At 40.5% G+C, this 12,113-nt stretch overlaps 1 protein-coding gene across 1 annotated transcript in view; it reads left to right on the forward strand.

The window, feature by feature from the left end:
- EFCAB5 (EF-hand calcium binding domain 5) overlaps positions 1-12,113 on the forward strand; it is a 38,583-nt gene that overhangs the window by 16,282 nt on the left and 10,188 nt on the right. The window contains exons 8-13 of the mRNA XM_035343133.1: positions 968-1,123; positions 6,462-6,600; positions 7,773-7,841; positions 7,982-8,074; positions 8,494-8,708; positions 9,963-10,119. Of these exons, the coding sequence (XP_035199024.1) occupies positions 968-1,123; positions 6,462-6,600; positions 7,773-7,841; positions 7,982-8,074; positions 8,494-8,708; positions 9,963-10,119 (829 nt within the window). The remainder of the gene's footprint in view (positions 1-967; positions 1,124-6,461; positions 6,601-7,772; positions 7,842-7,981; positions 8,075-8,493; positions 8,709-9,962; positions 10,120-12,113) is intronic.

Raw genomic sequence — 12,113 nt, forward strand, 5'->3', positions numbered from 1 at the left:
TATGCAATACAGACATGAATAATAACAAGTATATTAATATTGCAGTTTGTTAGGGCCTGTGTGGCATTTCAACAAGTTCAAGATGCTCTAGCACTTATGTCAGGTATCCCTACTCTAAAAATGGGATAATGGGGAACATTCTGTGTTTTGTACATTCTTCCTTTTAACTGGATAGGCTCCCTATTACTGTGGCTGGCTCCAGAGACCTGCTATAATAATTCAGCACAGGCTTTGGGATTGTGGTTTGTTCTGATGGCCATTATTATTTATGTCATGCACACCACATTTTTAGAACCATATTGCTTGTGCTCATAAAAACCACATGGCTATAAATCCAAAGTGTTAAAAGTGTCTCCAAGGCTAGAACTTAAAATAAATCTCAAGTCAGTAGTATTCCCAGTGTCAGAGGACTTAGGTGACAGCAAGCTCACATTCAAAAAGTTCTTTCCTTTTTTTATTGTGTCCAGAGTGGTTCTCTAAACACTGAAATTGTGGGCCATGGTCATTTTGTGGCATTAGAGAGTTGAGTGACTGTCAGTTCTGCAAAAACTAATGTCTCAAAAGGCCTCCTTGGGTGTAAAGTCAGGAATACTAAACATTGCAGAAAACCACAGAGAACTTGTATCCTGCCTGAGATAACCTGCCTTAGGCATTGTTGGAGAGATTCTGATCCAGCATCTCTGAACCACTGAAAGTGGGAAGTGGTCTCTGGGCCAGGAAAGGAACTGTTTAATTTGTGCAGTGCCTAGCGCAGCAGCATCCCAGGCTTGTCTGGAGAATATTGCTGCTTCTGAAGGAAAGAACGAAGTAAGCAGTGTAGTACCCATGCACCAAGTTTGTATCTCATTAGCAGATTGATCCACAAAACAATTTCCTTTATATTTCATTAAATGTGATAGATTTTTAAGAGTTCAAATTGTGAAAATAATCAAAGCTAATGATTTACACTACTGCTTTCTCTCCGTAGTATGTCCATTCCTACACTGAAACATTTTCAAATGACATGTTCCAAGAAATCCTGAAGCATCTCCGTCAGTGTGCTCTTGACTTCCAGAAAGCCATAAGGTGTGATATGTGGAGGCAAATGTTTACTGATCTCTTCCTAGATTGTGATTATGGAAAGGTAAGCAAAGCAGTTCTCAGCCTAATTTCAATATGATGATGCTTCTACTTTGGTATTTCTCTGGGTCATGGCCTTCTTTTGATTCTTTATGACTCCAGATACCCTTTGCACTTACTTAGCATTATTTTAGAGGGCAATAGCTGTTGTGTTGTCTTCAAATTCATAGTTCTTACTTAGACACAGAACTCAATAGCCTGTAAGCTGCTGGCTGTCTAGAGACTAAATGACCTTACGTGATAACTGGCTGGTGTTTGATGATTCTGGAGGAGTTAACCACAGACTTTAGTACTGGTCGTTACCTCTTCCTGTAGCACTTTTAGAACATTTTTGGTGCTGATTTGTCTATTCAGCTATATTTCAGCAAAGATAACCCAATATAGATTGACCTTAACAAATGTGTACATTACTACAGTAGTTGCATGTATTGTATTGCATGAATTGTGATGCATTAATTTATACGTCTTCAGGCCTTCTATCAAAAAATCTCACAAAAGTATAAATTAAAACGCAAAATAATCTATCCATACTGCCTTTCTGAGGTAAGTAGTACGAACTTCAGCTGCAGTTTATAGACAGGAAATTAAAATACAATGAGTCAGTTACAGAACTGGAAATGGAATTCAGAAGCCAAAATTTGGTTTTCAGCAGCTCTTATCTCTATCTGTCAGCCCCTGAATACACCTGCATCCCCATTTAAGAAAAGCTAGATTTACTAGAAAACTAGCACATAGTCGAAGCTGAAGAATCAATGGCATAAGCTATTGCCAAAAACTTGGGCTTTGTGCAAAAAGTATAGTATTTAATTTGAGTAGCCTCAGTTAGCCAGTTGCTGGCTACTACACAGTAAACAGTTGCCATGATCTTGCAGGTTTCTCCTCTACATATATTATATATTCCATTCAGCACTCCTCCAGTGGTCTTTACATCATGCCTACTCAGAATGAATGAGCTGTGCTCTACAATGTCATGCTAATAATGTCATTAGCTCTAAGAGAATGGAATTAGAGAGCACATTTCAACACCAATGACATGTTTTAGAGGATGGTGGCGAGCTGCTATTTCAGGGGTGAGGAAAGAAATGTGTCTACTTCTCAGTCAGAAGACATTTCATTTTCCTATTGCTCTGTCAAGGAAGAAGAGTTATGGTGGATTCTCCTGGGCAGAGTAGTATATAAAGCTGAGTCCTATTTTTGCTATGCATTTTGAAAGGTTCCCTTCTTTCCCTTTCATGTTTTAATGTGACTTTCTTCCTCCTATTTTGGTGGCAGTAATCACTATCTCCATGCAACTAGCCCCAGTGGAATCTCAGCTGCAAAGAGCCAGAAATGCTAGTACAAGATAACATGGCTGAGCAGATCTCAGCACAGACACCATCGCTGCACAGAAAAAATTGATCACAGCACCAACGGTTGCTGTTTCTAGCCTCTGAGGTAGACTTGCTCTCCAAATTGAGTGTGCTAAACTGTAGCATGGGCCATGCAGTTCTTTTAAACCTGACCTGGTTTCTTTTGTATAGCGCTAATAAGTCCTGCTGTAATGTACCCACAGGCAAGATAAAAAATGCAAACTAACCCAAGGACTTCTACCATTTTGAATGTGATCCATTACCTGTAGTACTCATTCTGCAAAGCACAGCAGAGCAGTTGTTTCAGTTCCTAATTTACATTTGTTTGGCAGCAGGCAGTTATTCCAGTCTGCGTGGTGAGTGTGGCTGGCTGTCTCAGTGAGTTGCAATTAGGGCCAGGGAGCTGAGAAAGCAGTGTTTAAATTACAGTCAAATTAGAAGGTATCCACATGATCATTATTATGATTTCAAATGCATGCATCCAGAAGGATGGCAGCTCAGCCAGAACAGCCTGGACTGTGTAGTGAAGCAGTAACTTTCCAAGGCAGTTGAATCACTGCTCTAATGCCCAAAAAGGACATGGCTCTTTGAATTTGAAGCTTATGGCGTCTCTGTGCTCACGTGTGTCAGGTATAATTTCTCTCGACATTATAACAGAATCTGTATTAATTTTCAGGGACATTTTAAGCCCAAGACCTTTAAATGTAACTGATTCTAATCAGAGATTAGTTTTCAAACTACTGCAGTTTGAGACACTTCTGATTACCTTCCTCGCAGTACAACAACAAAGTCTGCTTTCTCATGACCTTTCATGAGTGTCTATTCCCATCTTACTCACTAACAAGCATATTGTGGTGGTGAAGATACACATATTATGTTTCCAGAAGAACAATCAAGCAGTTAAATGCTGACCTATCATTGATTAAAGGCAAGTCTGGTTTAGTCTGCGTTGATAAAGGAATTGCTCATAGATCACAGAGCACTGCTGAAAACAACTGAGGATCATCACCTGCCAACATTTAGGTGACAAGGAAATTAGGTCAACATGTTTCAACTCTCCAGCCTCTGCAGTTGGCACTAGTTAAAAGTGGAGGCAAATTTTGGGCAGTTGTACAAACACAGATGGCCTGCTGTTATTTATAGTGGATGCTGTACCTATCCTACTGATAAACAAGAGTTCGTACAAAGGCCTGGAATCTTTAATCAGCTTCCCCAGTCATACATGAAGTGCAAAGAAATGTGACCTTTTTCTAATAAATTTAGAATCCAGGGAGATTAAAGTATCCAGTATGAAAGACTAAAACTAGACTGAATGGCTGGTTGCATTTTGGTTTTGTTCCTCTCCTCAGAATTTGCAAAAATCTGTCAATTCACTTTGGAGGAAAGGTGTCATAGTAATAGAAAATGTGCTGTATTTACTTACTTTTCAGCATTAGCCTACTTGGGAGGCACTTCACCAGTATATTCTGGGTATCTTCATTGCTTTCAAGTGCTCTGATCCTTATATTTATGCCACTACTTACAGTTTAGGATTATAAACATCGCAGTCATCTTGAGCTCATTTCCAGAAAAGAGCAGCAAACTTCTGTTATTTCTTCAAGTTAAGGACAGGAAGAGTTTTCACATAATTAAAAGTGTGGTGAATTTTACATTTTGCAGTTTTTACTCTAAAGGAAAAAGGAAATCAATAATACAAAAGAAAAGCTACTTGCCACAAATAGGTAAATCTGTTCTTTAATGAACTACCTTATTCCATTAATGGGAGGGAGATTACAAAGAAAATGGGACTGAAATAATGACAACAGGAATTCATTGGAAAATGGAAAACTTGCAATAATTTAGATTTGCTTTACTTTTTAAGCTCACAATTTCCTGATTGGAAATGACCCATTTCATTGTCTTTTCCTGGTCTTATTGTTTGTACACACTCACACTGAGCTACAAGAATTTAATAAACTCTCTGCTTGCCTCTGCACCGGAACTGCTGATGCCTCTCTCACCTCTGTGGTCATCTGTGTATGAATTTTTAAAGGAAATCAGGGAAGTTGTAATAATACCTTAGATTTTTGGACTAATTATTTTCCCATACATAATGCTTCAATGAAAATGATGGGGCACAAAACCAAACCACAATGTGCAGCTACTGTCATAATACAGCACAGCCCACAATAAGTGAAAACCTTCCATAGTACTGTCAGGCAATCAATACTTATCTTGATAGTATGAAATGTTGGTTCTTTGATCTTTATATGCAGAACTCATTTGGCAGATGTAGTCCCAAACATCTAACTGCTATTTGTCAAGAATATTCAAGAGAATGTGCTTGCAAAGTAATATGCGTGAGGAGTCCTAGCTATGCCCAGAGAAGAAAATTTTGTCCTTACAGAATAAATTGACTTCTTTGAAATCTGTTCTGATGTGCTGCGAATGGATAATTTTGAGTCACATGTAATTCTTAGCTAATATGTGGTGCCTTTGTAGTGCTACAAAGGTTGATTCAAGTCCCAAGAACTAGAGAAAAAAATCCAGAACCAGTAACTGTAATCTTTTTGTCTAGGTTGGTCTCTTAGACAGACAAAAGATACTTGCCCTGCTGGAAGAATTCTATGACAGAAGCCCCGTGAGTGCTAAGAAGAGATTCTGTAACCCGAGACAATGTAAGAATATGGGATGTCCCAATTGCAGTTAAAACATTATGTTACATGAATTTAATATATGTTTTATGGACAAAGTGGACCTAAATGGATGCTGTGACCTATGCACCATAATTTGCAAACTGTTCAGAAATACTTCAGCATCCCAAACCTTGCCTTCCTACAAGATTCTGTCATACTTTCCCAAAATAATTCTTTTTTACTCTGCATTGTTAGAAGTTAATTTCCTGATTACACTAAAATTTCTCTGGAACTTGGAATAATAAAGAAAAAGCGCAGAGAATCATCTTCATGAAAGTAAAGTGCTTTTAAGATATTGGTTATTAATTAATTGCTGGGATCAAATGTAAGGCAAATTACAGCTTTCCTTTTTAGTGTGGAGAATTATGAAAACTATTTCAAAATAAACAAGGTGTAATAGACAATAAAGAGCAGTACTCTGCAGGCAAAGATACCATTCTGAAGTTTTGTTTTTCTGGGATGCATGTTTGCAGCAGGTACTTTCTTGTAATTTTTTTTTTTTTTTTAATTTCATTATTATTATTATTATTTTTCTATATTAGGGCCAATAATTGAGCTGCAGGAGATTGAGCTTGCAGATTTATGGGGAGACCTTCATGACCAGGAAGTCTGTGAGGAGCTCAGTGAAAATTTAGTCTTGTCTCAAGCAGAGATTTCCGAGAGAGAGATTTTACCGTGTGAACCCGTAGCTGATAATAGCCAAGGCAGTTATGAAATGAGTACTAGTGTCAGTGAAGGTCTTCTTGAGCAAATGGACATGAGTGAAGCTGAGACTGAAGGAATTTCTAAGGAAGAAAAACAAGCAGCAGAATCAAGTGATGCTGAGGTGAGAAAGGAAGGTGAAGAAACTGTATCAGTGGTGAAAAAAAATTGATGTAGGTGAAAAGCACTGATCTAGGTGAAAAGCACTGATTTTGAGTATAGTGATTTGAATGGAGATACAATACGTACTGAGAAAACCATTTTCCGTAAAGACACATCAAAACTGAGAAACAAACTGAGTCTGCAAGTGCAGACAGGAGGAACCCTTGCTAGGATCAGCCTCTGATGATTATAATCTCAGTAGAGATGAACCTGGATCTGAAAAACAGACAGACGAAGAATTTAGCCCGGGTAGCGAGCCTGCTACAGAAATAAATAGGGAAAAAAAATATCATTTATTGAGCAGAGAACCAGTCTTAGAAGGGAAGTTAGTGGGGAGGGGGACAAATGGATTGCATATGCAATCAACACGCTTTCAGGACCAACACCTGAAGCTATGAATGTGACCTCTGAAGACAGAGCTGTGGCAGACATGGATGTCATTGCTTCAAAACAGGATGCTCCAGTTGCAGAGGCTGTGAAAGAAACTGCTGCTAAGAAAGAGAGTTTTCTCAGTTTGCACAGCGGCCAGTTTGGACAGCAGACAAGCTCAGAGACAAGACTGCAAGACGAGGACCTGCAAGACCAGGGTAAAGGTAAAGAGTTCTCCTTTATTGTGGCAGACCTTAATCTTTTTAAACATATGCCTTTTGATTGGTTTAACTTCAGGTGTGTTTTTAATCCATCTCAAAACCAGTGCAATCATGTGAGTGATTTCTGAATAGACAAGACTAAAAGCTTTGGTACTTTCAAGACTAAAAGCTTTGGTATCTTTTCAGTATGGTGATTTCTGTCGGGGTTTCAGTGTTCCTCCCACAGGACAGCAGGTGAGGCACTGTGCTGGTGAACTGTATTCAAGGCACTGAGCAGACACTTTAATTCGAGTAGGGACTTTCTGAAGCATCATAATTTTTGTAATAAGGAGAAATTACGTTCTGTTTCACTCGGTAATACTAGCATAACAAGACAAGAGCCTAAGAATATTAAATTATTTTAATAATCTTTAGAATGTGATTGCCCATAGGGAGATATATTATCGGATCGTGCAGCCGGAAACTTTTATTTTAATCCCTAACTGTGTCTCCAAAGGAATATCATACTTCTCAAGTGTATACAAAGGCCTGTTCTAGGAAGGCTGTTGTTGGGCAACTGTGGATTTCATGATAGGTGCTTTCTTAAACATGCTGCAGGGACCAACTTCCTTGCTAGTGCTCTGTTACTATGCTCTTGCATCTCAGTTTAAAACTGCAAGAACTGGGTCTACCTTGCCAGAGCAGCCTAATTACAGACTTCTTACATAAGGGACTGTAAAGCTGATAGCACAGCCCACTAGAACTTACAGCCTTCTGTGGTTAACTTCCAGTGCACAGCACTAGCCTGTCACTCAGCCAGGCCCTGGATGCTCTCATCCTGCACTGTTTGGGGCAGGCAGTACTGCCGTCTTACGAGCAGATACCCACTCTGTTCTCACAGGAGTGATGGGGTAATGGTAGGATGCTCTTTGAGAGAAAGATAGAAATAAGAACTCTGAATATCATTCTGCATCTGCATTGGAAAATAAGCTATCTAATTGCTCTTGTTAAGATGGATATTTGTAGCTGGGCTTAAGAAATGTAATAGTCACCAGGTGAATTTCAGAACACAGTGTTTCCAGGCAGTAAATAGCTACTGATAACAAGCGTAGCTCCAGAGACAGTGGTATATTAATCAGCAGGCTGGTCAGACTATTAAGCTCTGGTTCACAGAAGATTCCTCTTTAAAATTGCAGGTCCAGCTTATTCAGACGGACAGGATTCTCAGACTGAAGCTGGCCAGGAGTTTGAACTGCCATGGTCAGGTGAGTACTCAGGTCTGATCTTTTTACCTGCTTTAGAAACTATAGTTTTTGTATATGTATTTAACAGCTTTTAATAAAGCTGTATTTTATGCTTTTTTAAAAAAGCTTATATAATTACAGGCTCTATTTTATCTCTTCAGGTGACCTTCTCACCTCTGACCTAAGCTTCAAGTATAGCAGCTATGGAGAGAGAATTCCAGAGGAATGGATCTGTGAGAACACCAGATTTGCAGGTATTTGGTTACAAAACTGTATTTTCACTTGGCACATAGAGATTGGCAGGGTCTGTAGACATGCTGTGAGCTGAGTTTTGTCCAGAATACAAACACTGATTCCTGAGGCTGGCTTCCAGATAAGAGGGCAGTGTAGTCATAGTCTCAACAGCCAACTTTCTCCATAACAATAATTTCGGCTCACCTGTATTCAGTGATTTGACCTCACTGTATGATTGTATCCATGCTAGACTGAAACAAAAATCTGAAGAGAGCACATTAAAAAGTCCAAACAAATTATTAGTCAGCATGGAATCAGTCTGTATTCAGCCATACTTTTGCTGGCTAGGAAGCACAGGATTCAGGACTGCCACTGTCACATGGCTGGCTTTAGGGCAGCATTTGGCTTCCTGCGACACGCTGTGCTTTCTGCCTTTCAGACTTACGTCCCATCATGGCAGACATTGAGAACCGTTGTACTTCTCGTGTTAGGAGTGCCTTTGATGAAAACTGCCTCAACCTGCCACAATTTGTTCAACTCATGGAGACATTTGTTGGTCAAGACATTTCTCTGCCTACTGTGAAGAGTCTTATTGAATTTATCAAAGGAGAATACAAACAGACAGAAGAATCAAAAATTGAACAACTGGAAAAAGTAAATATTGATTTGCTGATCCCAAGTCCAAACAAAATAAAAAACCAAGCAAGCAAACAACTAGAGACAATTACAAAGTCAGCTTTTAATCTCATGCTGGCAGAGCTTTTCACTTGCAGCCTTGCATTCTGTATTTCTCCTAGAGATATTCTGCCCCTTTGTTTTCTTATGGATTCACCATCCTTAGCCCTTAGCTCTAGCAGTGCTGACAGACTCATCCTGTAGGAGGTTGTCTGTCTGTTCTATGTCTGGATCCAGTGAGACAGCAGGTTGATAGTTAACCGTGAAAGAACTCAAAACATTCTGCTTATTCACCTTTATAATAGCCAAGAACCTGATGTCTGACCTACTATGCTGGCATGTACGTATGAGGTTGTGGATGTTTTGGGGAGGGCTTTAAAACAACCCTTCAACATGCTGCTTGTGCATATGTGCACGGGTATATGCGAATGTGCACATTTCTTTGCGTTTAAGGAACGAGGTGTTCTTGCTATGTGTTTGGAAAAAATATATTCCCCTTCAGCAACAGTCTCATGTACAGTGTCAGGCTGGCTCGTATCACTTCAGAAAATGTGTATATGTAAATGTATTTCATGGTGGGTCTGTCCATAGCAGCCTCTCTAGCTTCACTTTCCTCAGACCTCTTTCTAGTTTCCCTCTGCACTTCTGACCTAATTTGGATGAGATATTGGATCTGACGGCTCTGCTGTCCTCATGCTCAACACAGCACACTGCCAGTATTTTGGCCTTTGAGACAATTCCACTCCTAGCCATTTATCACTGAATGCTGTGCAGAGACTGGTTTTAAAGGACAACTTGCACATGGGTTTCCTCGGAGCCCACACACTTCAGGGCAGTGCCAGCAAAAGTGATGTATGGAAATAAAAACTGTGAAATCTTTGGGTATTACTAACAAGCCTCTGGTTAGTTCTTGCTGTGAAGACATTTGTATTCTGGGAAACTTCCACTTACCTGAGTTGATCTCGCCTCAGATCCATCATGGGTTTCATTCAGTTGCTGGGAAATGCCCTCTGCAGAGCTGATTCTGCCTGATAAAATTGTCGGTGGTGTTTAGTGTTTCCAAATATCTCCCAGGTTTACTGATTCATCTCCAGGTCTGAGCTATGTATTTACATAGCCTTAGCCTGGCCCACAGCGGCTGTGATCAGCCTACTAGTGCAGTCTCCACATCTGTGTAGACATCGAGCCTCGGTGTCCAGGAGTTCTCAAAGTCCAGCTCTTTCTCTGTTGTAGGTTTGCCACACCTCTCGCTTGGCCCAACGAAAACTACTTTTGGAAGCACTTTTTGAAAAGTGGGACATGAATGCATCTGGGTTTCTGGACCTGAAAGAGGTGGATGCTGTTCTAAGCACGTTCAAGGAAGGAATGGAAAAAGAGGCTTTGAGGAAGGGTAAGGAAACAGCTCTGCTCCGAGAGAAGGACACTGTTAACACAGTGGGCCTTAAACCATTCAAGGACAGTGCTAATGAAGTTGTTGGCGAGCACCAGTATTTTTTTGTTTTTGCAAGCAGTCATAAGCATACAAGGCATGATGTACAAAATGAAAAGGAACAGTTATCCTGACCTACTTGTTAATACAGAGCTCCACCCCCTCCTCCACTGCAAGACGCTCCAGAGAGAGCAATTCCTAGTCAGAGAGAAGCCCAGTGCTTTCATGACATAGTGATGTGTTGAAAAATTATTTCAGCTGTAACGTGCAATATCTACTTCTGATATGGCACTGAAAAAAAATACTAAAGCCTGAGAACAGGTTTCACACTTTTAATCTAGCCTGTGTTATCCGGCTACATTTTACTACAGCGTGTATCTCATAGCAGAGAACACCAGCTTCCTTTATGGGACTCAGGTGACCTTTAGTAATCCCACAGTGTTGCACAGCTCTCATGAATTAGATAGCAGCTTTGAGTCTCACTTCACTATTGGTTCATTTCTCTGCATAAACTTAGCAATTTTGGTCCTTGGCAGAATAGGCTTGGGTCAGACAGAAGTGCAGCAAGTTCACCTGGACCTGTCTGGCAGCCTCATACATATTAACATGTGGGCATCAGGTGCTCTGAAATACTGTATTAGCAATTAAGAACATGTCTGTATGTGTGCTGGGGTGGAGAGGACAGGTTTATTCATCTGCATGAACATCTGCATGTGGCTCACTCTGCCACGCATTACCGAAAATGGCTCATTTTGGCAACCAACAAATTCTATTCTTTAGCTCATTTGAGGCAGCTGGTGGGATGGGGAGTGCACCAGCATGCTGCAGTTAGTTGTCCCCAGGCTGCACAGCCACAGAAGAAACTGTCAGTTGACAGCTCTGCTGTATTCAAAGTGTGCCAGAACATGCTACAGAAATATGGAAGGACATAGTCCCTTCTTTGAAAGGCTTGTAAACTAAAGGACAAATAAATAGAAAGATAGTATAGCAAAATCAATACCACCTACAAGCAACATAAAACTATTTCTAGTAGCTTCAACATAATCTCAACATCATGGAACAAGCCAGACTGGAGGCAAGGCTCACAGACATTGCACTTTCCTGGATGAAAGCACAGACTGAAAAGTGGGTAGAATTGTTTGATTTTCCTTGTAAGTGGAAAGTGTAATGTTACAGATATTATGGGAAAAATAATTCATTATGCCGTGGCTCAGTAAAGAAAAACTGATCATGTCATGCTCAGCTGCATGTGTCTTTCTTCATCTCTTTCTTCAAAGAGAGGAGAAAGTGAAGGTCAAAATCCAAACATTTTTATACCATCAAAAAATTCTTCATCCTAGTTTTGTCAGAAAAAAAAATTACATGAAGAAATACTGAATATTCTTTAGATGATGGGCAGGATAGACAGCATTAACAATCAGCCCCACCATGACTGAGGCCTGTTAGTATTCGCTACTGTTATAGGTAAAACTAGTGATAAAATGCCCACTGGCTTCTGCAGAGGAGGGAGGAGGCTCTCAGCCCCCATAAACGTCGGTGTCATCAGTGCGCTGAGAGGCAGCCAGGGTAGCTTCCTGCCTGTTCTTGTGCATCATTAATCAAAGCATTTTCTACTGCTCTGGTCTTTATAGACCATTGTACGTATTGATCGCAAAATGCTCCCTGCCTAACAGCAAACTTCACGCTTCTTCTACCTGGGTATCTTCGCTTGGTTAGTTTGCTAGTAGGGTGTGGCGTGATGAATAGCTGCTATCTGTCGCTTTCTTTACTTCTTCGGGTCCAACAGGATTTGAAATCAGGATGCAGAACAAATGATGAAAGCGTTAGTCACTGCGGTGCTGAGGAGAGGCACTGCCCGGAGCGTGAGCAGACAAGCACGGCTGTGGGCAGAGCACCCAGTGAACCCCAGGTTTCCGAGGCAAGGAGGCACCCTGCAGCTCTGAAAGGTTGTGCAA

Source organism: Oxyura jamaicensis, chromosome 19 (genome assembly GCF_011077185.1).
Source record: "Oxyura jamaicensis isolate SHBP4307 breed ruddy duck chromosome 19, BPBGC_Ojam_1.0, whole genome shotgun sequence".
NCBI lineage: Eukaryota > Metazoa > Chordata > Aves > Anseriformes > Anatidae > Oxyura > Oxyura jamaicensis.